This window comes from Felis catus, chromosome B4, assembly GCF_018350175.1.
Source record: "Felis catus isolate Fca126 chromosome B4, F.catus_Fca126_mat1.0, whole genome shotgun sequence".
Classification (NCBI taxonomy): Eukaryota; Metazoa; Chordata; class Mammalia; order Carnivora; family Felidae; genus Felis; species Felis catus.
In genome coordinates this window covers 60,887,475-60,907,548 of record NC_058374.1, presented here as the reverse complement: position 1 = coordinate 60,907,548, position 20,074 = coordinate 60,887,475, and the positions used below count along the sequence as shown (strand labels likewise).

The 20,074-nt window shown below is 39.1% G+C and overlaps 1 protein-coding gene across 11 annotated transcripts in view; it reads right to left on the bottom strand.

The window, feature by feature from the left end:
- The window catches only part of PPFIBP1 (PPFIA binding protein 1), a 179,917-nt gene that overhangs the window by 11,393 nt on the left and 148,450 nt on the right, over window positions 1-20,074 (bottom strand). For 8 of the 11 annotated variants that reach the window (XM_011283858.3, XM_045061589.1, XM_011283855.3 and 5 more), the window contains 10 exons: window positions 17,743-17,897; window positions 12,147-12,259; window positions 11,490-11,546; window positions 9,055-9,115; window positions 8,643-8,672; window positions 5,281-5,452; window positions 4,762-4,794; window positions 2,491-2,641; window positions 2,082-2,210; window positions 434-584 (listed from right to left, as the gene is read on the bottom strand). In XM_011283858.3, the coding sequence (XP_011282160.2) occupies window positions 434-584; window positions 2,082-2,210; window positions 2,491-2,641; window positions 4,762-4,794; window positions 5,281-5,452; window positions 8,643-8,672; window positions 9,055-9,115; window positions 11,490-11,546; window positions 12,147-12,259; window positions 17,743-17,897 (1,052 nt within the window). The remainder of the gene's footprint in view (window positions 1-433; window positions 585-2,081; window positions 2,211-2,490; window positions 2,642-4,761; window positions 4,795-5,280; window positions 5,453-8,642; window positions 8,673-9,054; window positions 9,116-11,489; window positions 11,547-12,146; window positions 12,260-17,742; window positions 17,898-20,074) is intronic. The other 3 variants (XM_011283860.3, XM_011283861.3, XM_011283862.3) reach the window with 1 other exon arrangement.

Sequence of the window (20,074 nt, the reverse complement as noted above, 5' to 3'; positions counted from 1 at the left end):
AAAGAAAAATTCTACTGTTTTTGTACTAAATGTTAAATAATTAGGAAGAAATGTTAAATAATTAGACATAAGATGTAAGGCTCCTTTTCTTTCCCCCTTAATGTAAAGCTGAATTGCATACGTTACATTGAGAAGTGGGGCCCATGCTAAGCCACAGAATGATTTTGAGAAATATGAGCTTAAGGTTTATTATTATGTCTATACAACTATTTCTCGTTAAAATGCCCAGTGGCTTACATGTTTCATAAAGAACCATTAAGACCAGGTACTTCTTGTTAAGTCCATGAAATAAAGAAAAAAAAAGAGTGTGAAGCAGAAAACATAAATGTTTTCAAGAGTACTGACTGGCTCCACCCACTCCCCTTTCTAGAAATCCTACATTCATAGTCTCTTTCTCAGTATCCATTGTCTAAACAAACAGAGAAGTAGTCACCTTCTCTAGATCTTGTTGAGAAGCCTGCAAAAGTGTTTGGCCAGATGCAATCCAATGCTTTCCAGAATTCAGGTAGGACCCCAAGCCTTGTTCCACAAGCCAATTGCAAACTTGTTCCTTGGTCCATTTGGCAAATGGCATGTCCAAGTCACTGTAGGAAAAGGAACAACTGCATGAAAAACAATTCAGAGGCCAACCCTGTGACTTATCATCAAGACTAAACAACTATATATCGAATTGACATGGGAATTTCCTGGTGGTACCCATTTGACCATGGAAAGTTTCAGGATATATTTGGAGGAGGAAATGGCACTGGAGTTAAAAGTTACCTCATAAGACCATGGTTTTTATTTCAAATGTAACTACAAAAGATTCAATATGATTGTGCAAGAACGTGTCATATGGAAGAAAACCAAGTTGAAAGAACAAGTCAAGTCACTGTGCTACTTTCAATCAATGTTGCTTGAAGACTGAATTCCAAAACAGAAAACACTAGGTTAGACTGAAAGAAATCAAGTCTAACTTGAGTTAACTTTAGCAGAATTACGGTTTCTCGCCAGGTGGTAACCAATGGGAAGAGAGCAATATGCCATCACTGAGTATAGAAAAATGTAAACAACAACAAAAGAAAAATGTAATCAAAGCAAAGTTCTGGGTTTTTTGGTTTTTTACTTTGACACATAGTGCGTTCCTCTTTGAAAAAAAAATGTGTAAATAAACAAGACTTTTTTTTTTTTTTAAAGCACAAGGAAGTCCTCTACTGTGTACAAAGAGAACATATGGCAAACGAGACTCCAGTATTTGAAGAAAGCCAGAGTTTCCTCCTTGATGAAACTTGGGTCCAGTCTTCTGCGTGAGTGGGAGGGACCATGTTTAAAGGGTTTCTAGCCCATTATCACATTCAAAAGATTTAGTATCAATGATTTGTACTAGATGTTTGCCAACCCCACCCTCTTTATTCTTGTAGGTCAGTGTAGTAATCTCAAACCGGCCCTAAATTGGGATAAGAGTGAAGGAAAAGTTAACAGAGTCTTAACAGAGAAAACATCACAAGGTCCTGATAAATTTAGTAATTCTGATAGAATTTACATCTTTAGGTGCTTTCACAGAATCCATTAGTCATTAATGTTGCTTGAACAGTTACCATTTGCCAGATACTTAATGCATATAAACTCAATTACCTTTTGGGGAATGTACTAATTAACACCATGGAAACAAGGGCACAGAGCATGGAAGTAGTTGCTCAAGGTGACCCAGGTTATAGGAAGTGGTAAGGCCAGAAATCAGATCCAAACAGTCCAGAACTTAACGACTATGCTATCCCATCTCTCCAGAGTTGTGCTTTAGAGTACTTACAGTAATTATTTTCTCTGTCAAATTTAAGTCCAAAAATCATTCCAACCGAGACGTTGCTGACACTTTAGCGCTGGTCCCTCCCCTAGCTCACAGAGCCCCCCATCTTCTGCATGATTTCACCAACCAATGCCAAATGGCACTGCCCTATAAAGATGATGGACCCTTTCGCTAGGCACAACAGTAAGCAATGGATTCCACCATCCAACCCAGGGACAATACTAATATCGCAGGTGTTCACGGCCATGACACTTAAGTAGACATGTAAAAAGTTCATTCATTCGGCTGTTCTCACCTGTTAGACTGTCCCAAATCTCGAGACCAACCCAGTCGCGGCCCTGCGGTTGCCCTTGTTCCTCCTCTTTTGAATTCAGGCTCAGACATGTCATCTGGGTTGAATGTAGTTGACTGACTTCTCCTAAGTCTGAACAGAAGACACAATACCACGTTGCCTTGTATGAGACCTGAAGAGACCTTAGACTTTAATCAGAACATTGCTTATGTATGGTCGGAACAGATACTTGGATTTCAACGTTAACTGAGACCCAATGAGTTAATGAATGCCAGATCACAATCTTCCTTCCATAAAGGGAACACAAAAGACTTAAAGTTTCACACTTCTTTCCCGCCAATTTTCCATTTACTCCTACGTTTGAGCAACATATAATACAAAGCCCACTCCATTTGTGTGCTCTGTTACTTACTTTCCAAAGAGTTTCATGATACCTCTGGATTTCTTTTTGGAATCTGGCGATGGCGGAGATATCTGGAAGGGACTACTTCCCGGCGCATCTTTTGGCCGGGAAGATACACCAGCAAGATCTAGGTGCTCAGCTGTCTCCTTCTCTGTTTCAGCTATTCCAAGAACAGAATACAAACTCAATGAGCTTTAAGTATGGAATGAATGTGACTAAATGTTATTAACCTTTTTGGTTTTAGCAATTGTTATACATTCTTCTTCTGTTGTTCTTTCATCAGTGATTTACAAATAGCACCCTATAAATACTAAAAATGGAACACAGATGTATGTTTTGCTCTGTTGGCTGTTCTGTATAAATTAACAGTATGTAGAATATTTTGTATGATATTGTGTATAGATTAACTTACAAATGATAGCCTCTTTGAGATTCAAAGGTATGAGAAGATTGTAATAATCTTTCCTCGAGTGATTGAATAATGAAATCATTCTCAATCTTCGCAAAGCACTTGGTACTGTGGACTCCCTCCTACATTCTTCAACATCACCATCTCCTTCATCTTCTTGTTATGACACTCTCCCAAATCTGCCATCTGATAGTTTCTTCTTTGCTGTAGCACCTGTTTTCTCTTCCTCTTTCACTCCAAGATTCTGCTCTACGTCCCCTCAGTAGGATCTCTAGACAAGCTCACCCACTCCACGCTCAGCACTAAATGATGGCTTCCCTCATATATAAGCAGCTGGTATCAAAACCTGTGGACCTAATCTCTCTCCCCAGGCTCAGTATATGAACATCTATGGATACTCCCAATTTGGTGTGCCAGGGACATCTTGAACTCAACAAACCATGCAATTTTCCTGAGTCTTCTCTTAAATTTGCTTTTTAAATATTTCCTTAATACTAATTAACATTCTCCCTCTTACTCCAGTCCAAACTCTTTGTCATAGTCTTTTCACTCCCTCCTCTCCTTTGCCATTTACATCAAATCTCAGTTACCAATTTCCATCAATTCTTTTTGCAAGAGATGTATTCCTATTTATCTCTTGTTATGTGCTGAGAAAAGAATGAACTGATAGGCATAAATTTTACTTTAGATATAAAATCAGTGCCTGTTGATTCTGCCTTGAAAGAATAGCATCCAAATTTGCTACTCCTCAGTTTCTGAGCATTAACTAGCTTAATTCATTCAGCTGTCCCTTCATGGATGATCCCACACTAGCAAACACAAGGGGTACTGTTTCCTCAATGTGAGACTGTATGCTTTTTCAGGAAAGTAAAAATTGTACACAAATCACAGGAACGATGTTTCAGCAAGATAAAAAGTTGCAGAGATTGACTTTTCTATGAAGCACAGCTGTGATTATAGGTTATAATAAGCAGTACTCGGCTCTTAGCATTGACAATTTCTTTCTTCTGAGAAAGATGCAAAAAAAATTGAAAATACTTGTCTGAATTTTATCCCATGTTTATCCTAGAAATGTAAGACTACAAAGAGAGAGGTTACCTTTACTGACCCACATGAAGAGGCATGTGGGTACCTACGCAAGATAATAAAACCAAAATCCAAAGGAGCCTTTGAAACCCTAAAGCCATCATGGGTACTGGCATGCCTGAAAATGTTGCCTAACTCACCTCATTTAAGAAGCATCCTATTCTTATTCTTTGTCTTGAGGATGCTTTTTCCCTACTGAGCCTCCCCTCTCCTTAAATCACTTTGGGGGTGACTCCTCGGATATCACATAGAGCTCCTTTGGGTGTCACTAAACGTCACCTCCATCTTCAAAGCAATCAATGTCGGAATGATGTCCCCCGAATGAAGTAAGTCTGAGATGACCATTTTCAACATCTTCTACAGACTTCTCTATTTGGTTGAAAACATTTCTCTCTGGGGATAACGTAAACATGGAGAAGAAGGTACTGCTGGGACCTGGGAGTTAGTGTGAGACAGTGTGCACTCGAAGGGTGAAAAGGCTGGAATTTATGATGCAGGATAGTCCTGCCCTGGTCTCCGAGGGGTGCTGTGTGCACTTCCAGGTCCCCCCAGAGCCCCTTGCGAGGTGTCATTAGCATGGGTTAAAACAGCATTTAGGCTTGGAAGCATAGGCTCTACAGAGAGTCCTAATTTTCAGCAGGAGGTGGAAGGAACTCTCTGGAGTAAAGGACTACATTTCCTGATTGCTGCCAGCTCGCTTTCTAGAGATCACAGATGCCCAGGGCAAGGATTAGCTCAGTTTGGAGGACAGCACTGGCAAAGGCTGGCATGCAGGGGTACGATACCTAAGGTGGGTGCACTGGCACTTCGTTTACGATCTTCAGATATCCCAACAACGCACACAATCACACGCAGCCCAATGGAGAGAACACAGGAGAATGGCAAAATGAAACACGGATCAAACTCCTACTCACAAAATACACACAGTGGGAGGAAAGGCAAGCACCACACTGTGCTTCCAACGTTGCAGACTCCATTAGCAGTTTCAATATGGGGTTAATCTACCCACTTTCAAAACAGATGAGAAGCTGTTTACAATGAAGTCAGAGGGCATCAGGGTTTTTGGTCTTTCCTCTACGTTTATGCTCCAACAAGGAGAGCAGGGTGAGAGCCTACCCAGAACTATCTTTACCACTGAATTCAACCGATGGAAGCCTTTTTTTTTTTTTTCCTAACTTTTCCCCCAAGTCATTCACCTTCATTTCTGAGAAAGAGAAAAACACACAAATAGATGAACAAGGGAAGAGATCGATCTTTTCCTCATTCTGAAAGAATTAAAGCAAAGGCATTTTGGCCACACATACCCAAGTTGGGGGCACTTGCTGTCCTCTTGTTACTTTTTATTTTAAAAAAGCCACGCCCAAAGGAAGATCTGGCTTTTCGAGTACCAAAGGGGTTGTCATCCATGGAGGCATCATGTCCTGGAGCTTTTGGAGGGAGGCTTCCAAACGGGCTGCTTTCTGTCGGAGTTTTATCCTGAGAAAGAAGTAATAATAAATGTAACACAGCACTAACTTGCATAATTATTAGCACATGCCGGGTGCAACACCTGATATGTTACATATTTGGCTTTATTTTGAAAAATGATGGAACTAACAGATTGATTACAAATATTATAAGTTTAAAAGGTCAATGCTGAAAGCTACTTAAGAAAACAACAGCTATGGCAGCAACAAAAACATGGTCATCACTCACGTGCTTAGGACTTGAAATATTTAAGGTATAGAAATCCTAAAATTTGGGGGCGCCTAAGTGGCTCAGTCAGTTGAATGTCTGACTTTGGCTTAGATCATGACCTCACAGTTCGTGAGTTCAAGCCTCTGTGCTAACCGCATGGAGCCTGGAGCCTGCTTCGAGTTCTGTGTCTCCCTCTCTCTCTGCCCTTTCCTGCTCGCGCATGCACGCTCTCTCTCCCTCTCTCTCAAAAATGAATAAACATTTTTAAAAATTTTAAAAAAAAGCCAACACTGTAAAAAAAAAATTCTCAATTTTTATTTGCCTCATTCCCCTCAAGGACATGGAAATAAGATATTACATAACTAGAACACCAGTAGGTTTCTTATTTTTCTAACAATTATGACACATATTTGGCTATAACACAGTTCAGTCTTTGTAATATAACTGCATCAGTAGAAGCCCAATATAATATAATCACTCTACAAAGCAGGCATTAACCCCACTTCTACACCAGCAGTATAAAGAGATTCTACTCTAGTTATTTTAAATATTCTTCTCAAAGAATTAATAATAAAATGAAGACACAATCAGTGACTGTTAAATATTAAAAAAAATTTTTTTTAATGTTTATTTATTTCTGAGAGAGAGAGAGAGAGAGAGAGAGAGAGAGACAGAGCATGAGTGGGGGAGGGGCAGAGAGAGAGAGAGAGACACAGAATCTGAAACAGGCTCCAGGCTCTGAGCTGTCGGCAGAGCCTGATGCGGGGCTCGAACTCACAAACCGTGAGATCATGACCTGAGCTGAAGTCGGTCGCTCAACCGACTGAGCCACCCAGGTGCCCCTCTTCTCAAAGAATTAATAATAAAATGAAGACACCATCAGTGACTGTTAAATATATTTTTTAAGTGGTGTTCTGGAATATATTCATATTTTGCCTGCAAGTTACCAAACACGGATGACTAATTTTCAAAGACTATGTAGATATACTTAACATCAAAACTAAACTTGCTATAATTAAATTTTTCTTCCTTGATTTAGAAGCCACTTGGGCTGTCCACAATATTTCAAGGTATTTATGAAGAACTGTAATTAAGTTATACTTGTATTATTTTTTTAATTTATTTTGAGAGAGAGTTCATGTGAATGGGGCAGGCAGAGAGAGAGAAACAGAGACAGTATGAGTGGGGGAGGGGCAGAGAGAGAGAATCTCAAGCAGGTTCCATGTTGTCAGTGCAGAGCCTGACATGGGGCTTGATCCCAGGAACTGTGAGATCATGACCTGAGTTGAAACTAAGAGTCAGATACTTAACCAACTGAGCCTGCTTAGTAATCTAACTATTTAAAAAAAATAAAAATTTTTTTTCACATTTATTTTTGAGAGACAGAGAGAGACAGAACACAAGTGAGGGAGGGGCATAGACAGAAGGACACACAGAATCCGAAGGAGGCTCCAGGCTCCGAGCTGACAGAACAAAGCCCGACACGGGGCTCAAACTCACAAACTGTGAGATCATGACCTGAGCCAAAGTCGGACGCTTAACTGACTGAGCCACCCAAGCGCCCCATAATCTAACTATTAAGTTATACTTTAAGTACTGTTTATTTTTGGGGCACCTGGGTGGCTCAGTCAGTCAAGCATCTGACTCTCAGTTTTGGCTCAGATCATGATCTCACGGTTTTGTGAGTTTAAGCCCCACATTTGGCTCTGTGCTGACAGTGCGGAGCCTGCTTGGGATCCTCTCTCTCTCTCTCTCTGTCTCTCTCTCTCCCTCCCTCCCTCCCTCCCTCCTCCCTCCCCTACTCACGCTGTCTTTCAAAATAAATAAACTTAAAAATTTTTAAATAAAAAAATTACTGTTTATTTTTGAGCTTTCTGGTTATTTGAATACACAGTTACAGAAATATGATCTATTATATTGTTGTAGTATTATCCAAACAAAGATGCTTTTGTTTGCATGTTTTCATTTCTCTAAAATCTCTTGCCCTCTGTTTCTTTTATTGCAGAGGTGGAGAAAGGGAAGAGGGGACACAGGCTTTAAGGTGGTGATTTTATTCTACATATCTACTGCTCATCGTAACTACAAGTTTGTAGGTGCTACAATTCAGTGATTCTGTTATCTGTGTCATTACTGATGTCAAAATCACTTAATAATTTATTGAACTGGAAAGACAAAAAGGACAGAGAATGACTGTAATCACAGCTGTAGAGACTGTCTGTGTCTCATCAATGATACCTACATTATGGCTCAAGGCATTAAGAGCCAACAGTCAAGAGAGTGCACTTGGAAGTAGCCTCTCTACCAAACCAGTAGCCTCTCTACCCTTTACAAAGTTGATGATTAAAAATCAGAGGAAAGAAGAACCAGAGCCCCTGTTGATAATGTCTTTAAAAAACAAAAAACAAAAACCAAACCAACAACAACAAAAAAACCCACCAAAATGTTTGCTGTAAACGGTGGCTATAGTAAATGAATGGCTGGTCTAAGACTGGTGATCTAAGAAGGACTTTTTGTGAGGTCTAAGGAAGTCAAAGTATGACCATTAAGAACATCAACAGCCTGATTTGAGTGTTTGGGGTTCTTTGGTTTGTTTTTTTACAACAGTTTATTGAGGGGAAATATAAAAAGTAACAACTCTGAATCGAACAGTTCGATGGCATTTAGTACAATCACAGTGTTGTGTAACCATTATCCACCTAGTTCCGCAGCATTTCCATCATTCTCAATAAAACCCCTTACCCATTAAGCAGCTTCCCTTCCTCTCTCTCCATCTCTGGCAACCACCAATCTGTGTTCTGTCTCTATGGGTTTATCTATTCTGGATATTTCACATAAGTGGAATCATTTCATGTGTGATCTTTTGTGTCTGGCTTCTTTCATGTAACATGTTTTAGAGATTCTAAGTTTTGGTTTTTTGGAGGCATTTAAGCAATCACAGGTATTAGAAGTCTCAAACATATTTGTATTATAATCTAGACATAAAAATTACCTCTGAAGGCTTCTGGACAGACTCTGTATCCTGTTCAAAACAACAACAATATTTTAAGGTTGTTACAGGAATCCCTTATATGTTGAGAATGTGTCACATACAATTCCATAAATTAAATTTACATCTACTTCAAAGCTATACAATTTCAGTTTCATTTATTTTCAGTAATGGTTTATTAAAGTCTTCATTTTTTTGTTTTATATACTACTTTCAATCCTTCATATTCATATTTCTTAATATTCAGCATTAACAGTGATATCTAATAATTTTTCATTAGAGAAACTACAAGCTCTTCTTAAAAGAGTTTTATCTGCAAAATGGAAAATATGAAGAACCCTGAAGATTTTCTTTTCAGGGTAACCAAGAGAAAAAAAAAACAAACAAACAACAACAACAAACAAACATAACCAACCCCATCTGATGACTCTTTCTTCAGATTGCCCAGGCTGCTGGACTTTTGCAGACTCGAAGTTCTAAAAATAACAATAATAGTAATAAGGATTGATAATAAGCGCCTCTGGTGCCACTGTTTCTAAGTAGAATACCTTGGAAAGAAACTAAAATTGTGTGTGGGTTGAATCCTGGTAATAAAAGAAACTCTGATTCAGGCAGTCACTTATGTGCTTAACTAAATTATAACATTTCGTTCTTTTAAAAGCGAGGTGGTTAACTGTCCTGCCAATAACTCTTAGTGTCTTGCACATGGTAGGATAGCTGGAAAAACATGTAGGACTATCCCTGTGATGTCAATATTTGAAAGTGAAACAGTGTTTTCCATGGACTAGTGGTGCATCCTTTGCCTGTATACATTTACACCAGAAACTTTTAAAATACTCACATACTATTTATATATAATCCTTGTAATTAAAATAAAGGGCCAAAGCGTTACAATTCAGTTCACAAGGGAATCAATTTTCTGAATCTGACAAAGCACTTCATTTTATAGTTATGATCAAGGCATAATAGAAAAATCCCCATTGCTGCCCACAGTAATTTATTTGCTATCCTAGTAAAGGCAAAGTGACCCTGTAAACATCCAGAGACTTTCTTTCACATAAGTAGCATTCAATTATATAGAGCTGGTCTTGCTCAGATTTTGAAGGCAGGAATATGTGACCAGCTTAAAAAAGAGATAGAAAAAAGCAACATCTTTCCTCTAAGAGGCAAAATAATATAAACATACAAAGAACCTTTTAAAAGGCAATTCTCGGGGCACCTGGATGGCTCAGTCGGTTAAGCATCCGACTTCGGCTCAGGTCACGATCCTGTGGTTCGTGGGTTCAAGCCCTGCATCAGGCTTTGTGCTGACAGCTCAGAGCCTGGAGTCTGCTTCGGATTCTGTGTCTCCCTCTCTGTCTCTCTGCCCTCCCCTGCTCGTGCTCTCTCTCTCAAAAATAAAGACTAAAAAAAAAAAAAAAAAATTGGGAGCACCTGGGTGGCTCAGTTGGTTAAGCATCTGACTTCAGCTCAGGTCATGATTTTGTTGTTCGTGGGTTTGAACCCCGCACCAGGCTCTGTGGTGACAGCTCAGAGCCTGGAGCCTGCTTCAAATTCTGTGTCTCCCTCTCTCTCTGCCCCTCCCCCACTTGCACTCTGTCTCTCTCTCTCTCTCAAAAATAAATAAACATAAAAAAATTAAAAGGCAATTCTCCTATATTTACATGTAAATAAGTTGCTAGAAGTGCTGACTACCAAGGGAATGCAAGCTGGTGCAGCCACTCTGGAAAACAGTATGGAGGTTCTTCAAAAAACTAAAAATAGAACTACCCTACGATCCAGCAATTGCACTACTAGACATTTATCCAAGGGATACAGGTGTGCTGTTTCGAAGGGACACACACACCCCATGTTTATAGCAGCACTATCAACAATAGCCAAGGTATGGAAAGAGCCCAAATGTCCATCGAGGGATGAATGGATAAAGATGTAGTAAATATATACAATGGAGTATTACTCAGCAATCAAAAAGAATGAAATCTTGCCATTTGCAACTACATGGATGGAACTGTAGTTCCATCACTGGATGCTAAGTGAAATTAGTCAGAGAAAGACAAAAATCATATGACTTCACTCATATGAGGATTTTAAGAGACAAAACAGATTCACATAAGGGAAGGGAAACAAAAATAATATAAAAACAGGGAGGGGGACAAAACAGAAGAGACTCATAAATATGGAGAACAAACTGAGGGTTACAGGAGGCATTGTGGGAGGGGGGATGGGCTAAGTGGGTAAGGGGCACTAAGGAATCTTCTCCTGAAATCATTGTTGCACTATATGCTAACTAATTTGGATGTAAATTTAAAAAATTAAAAAGAAAATTAAAAAAAAAAAGAAAAAGAAGTGTTGACTACCAAATAAACAAAAGAGCAAAATAAACAAAAGAAAAGATCTCATCTTTGAGTACTGCTCTGAACATATATTTTCCTAATTTAATCCAGACTTTTACTTGGATAAACACAGATGTTGGGTTGGTTTACTACACTGAAAGTGCAAAAAACCACTGTAGCCTTTCCAGCCATCACACCATCCTCGTGACTCTTTTCTGCTAGAGTCAAACTGCAAGTCAGTGCAAACCTCAAATTCAAAGCACTGAACTTCACGTGAAAGCTGATGAAGGAAGGTTAAAGATGGGCAAAAACCTGGCATGAGATAATGGTCAACGAGCAAGTATTTCTTTGTTAACTTACAAACCTCACCTGCACCCCCATCCAACCACTACACCTGCATTAATGTATTCAGGCCTCAGAGTCATTTGCTTTTAATTTTGGTTATTGTTAGTGTAATAGAAGCTTCCTCTCTGCCAGGTCTCAAGTGACATTTTTTACATTCAATAATATGACTTACAAAAGACTATCAGAAGGCTGGGTTTCAACAGCAGCACCCAGGATTATTTTTCCATCACTAAAATGTAAAAAAAAAAAAAAAAAGAGAGAAAGAAAAAGAATTTATACACTGTAAGAGTAAAAGAGCATACATATTCTAAGTGAACACAATTGTCAAAAACAAAAAACTGTGCGAGGGAATATATTTCACTCTCTTTACAAATACTCCATTATATTTTCTTTTATTTGGTCTAATTGTAAGACTAAGTAATTGAGAATATGCTCCCTCAAAATTCTACTTGCTGATGGAGAAACTAGGGTATCCCTGTCCTGAATCCTTCCCAGCCATCCTGCAGGCAGCCTCAGGCACATGACTGTCACTATGGACCTGGCAACACTTGTTGACGGCCACCTATGACCTAGACATAAAGCCCAAATGCCCTAAAATCCCTCTCTAACCTGACCACCATACCTCCCCTGACTCCTCTCTTGTGACTCCTTGCTTCCACACCTTTTATTTCAATAATACAAAACTGATTTCAAGTCCCTTGGCCCATGCCTTCCTGTTTCTTGCCCCTGCGAAAAATTATGTTTGTAAATGAATGCAGCGCATCCTTGTCTTTGCTTGACCTACTCTGTTGAACATTTATATCGCAATGTCAGAACATAAATGACGTACTTCTCTTCAAACGAAGTCTCTGGTTGAGGCAATTTTGCTTTTTCGGAAATTTCCAAGCCCTTAGATGTTGGCAATAATGAAGGGACCGAAACTTGCAAGATACCGGTGTGGAACTGTAACGTAATTACAAAAAGGCCAAAAATCAATCCATCAAACAAAACATAAGTCACAAAGAAAAAAAAAAAAGAAGACAATTACACGGTCTATCGATAAAATTTCATACACCTGGGTTCAGCACGCTATTCTTATATTTACAAAACAGTCTCAGTATATAAACATCAATAAGTGTTCGTCAGAGAAAACCTTCTGGAGGAAGGTCATCCGTGAACTTGGTTCTGAATAAAACATAATAAATACCATCAAGTAAGTTAATAGCCGATCCTGACAACTTGAAGTCCCAGTTAAAATCTTGGCTCTGGAACACTTGCCTAAGTGACCTTAGGTAAGTCACTTAACTAGGTGTCAGTTTTCTCTCCTGCAAAATGAGAATGGCAATGCCTACCGTACAGGGTTGTCATGATTTAAGATGAGATTTGGGTAAAGCGCTTTGTAAACACACCTCTGTTCTCTCTCTCTCTCTCTTTTTTTTTTTTTTTTTTAAATTTTAGAGAGGTTGGGGGAGAGGGCAGAGGGAGAGAGAATCTTAAGTAGGCTCCATGCTCAGTACCTGGAGCCTGACAAGGGGCTCCATCCCATGACCCTGGGATCATGACCTGAGCCAAAATCAAGAGTCAGACGCTCAACTGCTTGAGCCACTCAGGCACCCCTGTTTTCACTTTAATTTCTACCACCAGTCTAACACAGAATGTTGTTCAAACTGGTTAATTTGTGGATACAATTAAAATGCTTTGCTTAATAACAATATTAGAGCCACAACAAAAATGTATGGCACATTTTCCCCAACAAATGCCTTATGTATCCTAGGGATGGAATCTACAAAAGAAATTTTATACTCTGGCTTTAAATAGTTTCTGACAACTGTAGAGTACTTAGGTTGTGAGCATGTCATAAACTAATAAACCAAACACTTAAAAACAACTCTGGTAAAGAAAAATAAAATTCACCTCAGTGAATTCACTTTGCCAGTCAACAAATTAGTGACAGCACTTCACTTCTGAAGTCAACCAGGCAGGTAGGGATTCACACCAGTGAACACACATCTAGAGGCCAATCAGTCAACAGTCTCACCTTTGTAACCACACATTCACAGCTGATGTCAACTCACTCCAGTCTCTGCAAGGCCACCAGTCCCCGAGCTCCAAGCGTCCCCCGAAACCCCACATATGGTCAGCTGAAGAGATTGTCTGAGACCAACAAAGTTCCCTTTGTTAAATAAATAGGCAATAAATTTAGCTTTGTGGATTTTTGTTTCAGTTACTGAGGGTGGTCTCCTCCCTTGACACTATAAACGGTTATAACATGTGAAGTCTGTTAAAATAACCCGATTGGGCCCAAGACGGAGTGGCCTGTATTAAGCTCCATGTCAGCAAACCCAAACTTAGCTAAATTTCTATGCTCGGTGCAGAGAAGGCTCAGTGCCCAGAAAAGGCAGGCTTAGGTCAACCAATTAGCGCTTGCCTTCTCTACACAAGTTACCTGACCCTGCTCCAAGACTCCCCTTCGTTGCACATAAGGAAAGTAAACCCTACTCGAACCAACCAGCAAATGCCTAGCATGACCCCGTTCCTCCTTCCTTCTGCCTAAAAAAGCCTTTCATTTTGTACAGATCCTTAGAGTTCCTTTCCACCTGCTAAGGTGGATGTCCCTCGATTCATGAATTGATGAATAGAGCCAGTAAGAACTTTAAAATCCATTCGGTTGAATTTTGTTAACAGCAAGTCGTATTTATTGTAAAATAGGAAATTATTGCACTATCTTTTTTTTTTTTTTTTTTAAAGTTTGAATCTTTATGATTAGTTCTGGGCCACTTATTGAGCCATTGCCCCTGTGGTACAAAGTTCACAGTAGCTCCTTGGGTTCCTAATCATGGGGATGTGGGTGGGAGGGATGGTTCCAATAACCAAGTGACCCATTTTCTTGATTTCATTTCAAACTTTAGGGCTTTAACTACAACCTCAAAATCTCCCTCCCAGCTTTCCTTTAACCAAGTCGCTGAACATGCTCAATCATCATCAAATCATTGTTTCCAAACTAAAATTCTCATTAAAGTAGAATTCACATAGCAAAGGCTTTTTGTTAAGGATATGAGATTATCTAGGCATATCTTACATGGAATAGCAATCTTTCTGTATACATGCAGCATACTCAGTGGCTGTCAAATATTAGTTTTCCCTTCAATATAAATATGTATTTAGCGGGGCGCCTGGGTGGCTCAGTCGGTTAAGCGTCCGACTTCGGCTCAGGTCATGATCTCGCGGTTCGTGAGTTCAAGCCCCGCGTCAGGCTCTGTGCTGATGGCTCAGAGCCTGGAGCCTGTTTCCGATTCTGTGTCTCCCTCTCTCTCTGACCCTCCCCCGTTCATGCTCTGTCTCTCTCTGTCTCAAAAATAAATAAAGGTTAAAAAAAATTTTTTAAATATGTATTTAGCAAGTAGGGAATTTTTTTCCCTCTAAAATACTTCTTATTCCTTAACTAACTCTTTGTTTCTCTCTTCCAATTTTATGGAGATATCACTGACATGCAGCAGTATATACATTTAAGGTATACAGTATAATGACTTACAGATTACTGTGAAATGATCACCACAGTAAGCCTAGTTAACATCCATCACCTTGTCTAGTTACGAAGGGAAGGGATGGGAAGGGACAGGAATAGAAGGAAGAAAGAAGAAAGAAAAAGAAGAAGGAAAAACATTTTTTTTTCCTTATGATGAGAACTTTTTGGATCTATTCTCTTAGCAATTTTCAAATATACCAGATAGCAATGTTAACTATAAGCATCATGTTGTACATTACACTCCCAGCACTCATTTGTCTCATAACTGGAAGTTTGTACCTTTTGACCACCTCCCTCCAATTTCCCTTACCCACTAATTTCTTATTAATGACATCCTTTAGCCCTGTCTTACATTTAAGAGAGAAATGTTAATTGTTTCCTCCTTGAATTCTTTTGCAGTCAATTCAAATTTCCTTTTCTCACCATGTAATTATCAGGAACAGATAGGAAAAATAAAGATGCCACTCAGTTTCTTGTCACCACATAGAGCAAAATGTTAAAGAAAAGATGACCAAAGAAAGAAATGTTAAACATAAGGGAGCCAAAATTGTTTTGTTAAAAAAAAAAAAAAAAAAAGACAAGCAAAAAAAAAAAAAACCCTTCTTATTCTTAGTTTCTCTAGACAGCACATTACACTAAAATTCAGAAATACTTTCGGGGAGTCTGGATGGCACAGTTGGTTAAGCATCTGACTCTTGATTTCGGCTCAGGTCATGATCTCACAGTTCATGAGTTCAACCCCTATGTCAGGCTCTGTGCTGACAGCATGGAGCGCGCTTGGGATATTCTCTCTCTCTCTCTCTCTCTCTCTCTCTCTCTCTCTCTCTCTCTCCCCCCCTCCCTCCCTCTCAAAAATAAATAAATAAATATTTTAAAAATTAAGAAACAGTTTCAGGGCAAAGATCGAGGTGCTGTCAGGAAAACAGTCTTAAGATGAAGCCATGGGTGTGCCTTTGTTAAGACCTCAGGAAGACTTAAGGAGGTGCTATCTCAGTGAACCCTTCAAAAGGCAAAACCTCTCAAAGTAAAGGGATATTCCAAGCAGCCTTACAGAAAACTTTAGGTAGAAGAAGGCTTATTGTGAAGATATTTGTGGATATGCTTTACCTGACGGACTGGATTATAAATTAATTCTTAAGAAGTTCCAAGTAAATAAGTTATTACACCAAATTAGACAGACAGGGAGGGACAGAAGGTAGAAGGCCTTGGACCCGTACAGACACTTTGACAGAAAACGACTCAACTGCAATTAGAAGTTCCTTTTTTTTTTTTTTTTTAAATCGTTTATTTATTTTCGAGACAGTGAGAGAGACAGAGTATGAACGGGGGAGGGTCAGAGAGAGAGGGAGACACAGAATCTGAAACAGGCTCCAGGCTCTGAGCTGTCAGCACAGAGCCCGACGCGGGGCTCGAACTCACTGGCCGCGAGATCATGACCTGAGCCGAAGTCGGATGCTCAACCAACTGAGCCACTCAGGCGCCCCTACAAGTTCCTTCTTATGGAAATGGAAAGATGCCTCAGAAGGAATAACCAAGAGCCCAGGGGACTGGGCTCTGTCAAAGAGCTGGCAATGTAGGCCTGGCTCAATTTTGGAATTGCTATGGACTAATGACACCTGTGTGTCTTCCACTTTCCCTCTTTTTTAAATGGGAATGCCTAGCAGTTGTTATGCCTATCCCACCACAGTACGACAAGTGTAGAGGGGACACATAGCTTGACCTTTAAGTTCCTGGTTCTTTAAATGGAATGAAGGGCTCCTCGAGAAGTTGTGCCCAAGAAGATGTGAGGAGCTTCACCTACATCTTGACCTCGTGTGGATGATGAGATTCTGGATGTTGATGCCTAACTGGAATGAGACCAAGAGGTCTCTGAAGAGAGGGTGAGTGTATTTTGCATGGGAGAGGGGTGTAAATTATCATAGTCGGAGAGTGGAGAGGCAGATTGTACTATTCAGATGTGGCTGCACCAGTATATGCCACCCCACGTGTTCTTCTTATAATGTGCTGTCGTTACTTGTCCGTCAACACGTAGGGTCTATGCTTCCCCTCTGTGAATGTGTGTGGACCTGTGACTACAGGAGAAGAGCTGCTACATGACTTCAGAGTTCTATCATAAAAAGTGACAGAAATTTGCCCAGTTCTCCTGGGATGCTCATCCTTAGGACCTAAACGTTATGCTATGAGAAAGCCAAGCAGTCACATGTCCAAGCAGGGCGTCAGCTGATGTCCCAGCCAAAAGGAGCCCCACCCATAAAGACATACAAATGGGCAGCCTTCGTGCCTTTCGAGCCGATGCCCAGTGGAGCGAAAATGAAATGTTCCTGCTGAGCCCTGCCCAAATCACAGATCCATCAGCAAAATAAGTGTTGTCATTCAGGCCACAATGTTTTGGGGTGGTTTGCAACAGATAATGGAAACAGGTTTTGGCACCAGTTGGATGTGAAAGAAAAGTAAATGAGTTCAAGACTGAGTATTCCTGTCCAGTTGCTTTTTCCAAGCCTAAAGAAGTCAAGGAAATTTTAGTCCATCATTTTTCAGAGGCACAATCAGAAGTGACTAAAATCAACTTCTTTATATAATCAAACTTTATCCCCACTTCATTTATTCCTTACTTATTCTTTAATAAATAGATTGTCCTCTCCTATTTAGGATGACCTCATTCTCCCATGTTTTTCCTGAATTATTTAAATAATTTTGACATCACCCAAGGCATTTATTTATTAAAGAGAGAGGGGAAAAAACACACATTTCAAATGAAGTCCTATGAGACACATAAATTGCCAAAACTCAGTCAGTAGTCAAACTGAGAAAAGATCCCATGTCTTTCATGTTGTCAACAGCATCTTAACCTTCGATGACACAATCTCTTCATATTGTCAGCAATATGAATCTCAGCAAAAAACTGAGACTCTGTAAATACCTCTTCTGGAACACTTGTGTTAAATGGGTCACGGCTGGGAGATCCCATTACTGGTGTAGGTGACAGACTTTTCTCCAGGTCACTAAAACCTTGTGCATCCAGCAAAGTGGAGATGGAACTGGATGTGAGCAGATCTTCAAAGTCGCTATCTTGGCCTAGAAAAAGACAAAACAAAAGGAGGACAACAGCAGCTTTTCATTTACACTTCACTTTTGGTGGAAGAATACCAACTGAATATAATTTTTTTTTTCCTCATCTTCAAAAACCAAAGACTCGCCTTCTCCTGAAATCATTAGAAAAATAACAACATGGCATCTAGGAAACATCCCAAACTATGAGCACCTGCGGCTTGGGGGTGGTGTTAACAAAGGTATTAATTCATGGTAGTTTTAATAGATATAATCATGGACTCACAGCATTGAAATCAAAAGCTAATTTAGTCCAAAAATCCTCCCATAATTTTGTTTCAGATTTTAGGGCTTTACAAATTTCAGTTCAGAAATAACCAAGCTGGAGAATACCAGTGGTAGAACAAACTAATTCAGAATAGTAATACAGCCACCCAGTAAACAACTCAATCTTCATCACTACTGTGTTCTTGGAAAACAAGAAAACAAAAACAACAACAACAACAAAAAATAGAAAGAAAAAAGGAAAAGAAAAAAAAATAGGCAATCTTTTGATTCCTTAAGAGGATCCCTGTATTTCATTTATTTTAAGGCAGAAAGAATAGCCTTAGGGACAAATTCAATCATACATCCAGGAAAGCAGCAACTTTAAGAATTTCTTTTACATCTCCAGTGATGAAAAGGATTAAGTGCTGGGCAACAGTGCCAGATATTCTTTTCTAAAACCAAAGAATGTTGCTTAACACACTATTCTCTGAGTAATACAAAATGGCAAATCATATGCTCGTTTAAAGCTATTAACTAGACTTAGTTTCTTAATTTAGGTTTTATTAGATATTTATTCTAATTTTATTAAAATTTAGGTATTAATGGCATTTTCTAAGGATTATCTAAATAAATATAAATCCTAGTGAGAAATCACTATTTATAAATTCTTCATTAGAACAGGACATAATTTTCAATGGTGGTTAAAAACTATCTCTTTTAGCTACATTTATATGCATTTACAAAGATGGAAAAAAAAAATACATGAAATTGACAAAAGTGATCATGCCAGTGCAATTACAAACAATTTTACCCCTTTTCCCTATTTCCTACATGTTTTATAAAATAATCTGTTTACATAAATTAATGTTTTCCCTTGATTTTTAAATATAGGAATTACAATGTTGAGATTCTATAAAATCAGACAGTTTTAAATGCTACAACTATGTAAAAATTAATCACTTGTGAATCTGCAATATTGTCTAAAAAGAGACACTCTCTTGAAGGCACAGAAAATGCTGACGGATGAGCATCGCATGTAAGAACACTGATGAAGGTTCATTTGCTTGCTCATTGGGATATTTACAAAGTCTTAACTCAGGCTAAGCCCTGTGAACAAAAAGATGAAAATCTTTTCTTCCACCCCCCCCCCCCCACCAGAAATTTTGGTCTGATATATGATTTTCTTTCCTTTTGGCTCATCAAAATTGAAATTCCAAAATCTGAGTGTTTCACGAGTACCCTCCAAAAGATTTATTACCAGTGCTTACTTTTAGAGCAAACAACCCCCACCTACATATTGTTAATGAACAAGAAAACTTTCAAAGTTCTTGACGTTTTTGTTTTAAATGACCCCCAGAGATTTTCCACATTGGAGGATGGCCAACTGGATCACGTGCAGATAAAATAACAATACATCAAAAGGGATCGCTATTTTTTTCAGTTTTTATTTTTGCTAGTTAAAATACAGTGTTAACATTAGTTTCAGGTGTACAATATTGTAATGCAACACTTCCATACATGATCCTGTGCTCATCTCAACAAGTTGTACACCTTAATCACCATCAAAGCATGACTATTTTTACTTAGATGTCTCACGGGTTGTTTTTGTTTTTTAACTCAACACATTCAATGTTGAACACATTTCAGTGTTCCTCCACTAGGCTTCTCTATATTGGTAAATGGAATCATCATCCGCCCAGTTGCTTTAGTCAAAAAGGTAAATCTTTCTTGATTCTTTCCTCTTCTTCACTCTCATCTGGTCCATCAAACCAATGTTGATTCTAACACCAAAATATATTTCCTATCAGTACCTATCATATCATTCCACTTGGAATGCTGCAGGGGTCTTTTGATTGGCTTCTCTTCCCTCCCACACTGCTCCCTCCTCCCACTATGGTCCATTTGTTATGCAGATGCCACTGACGTGTTAAAAACCA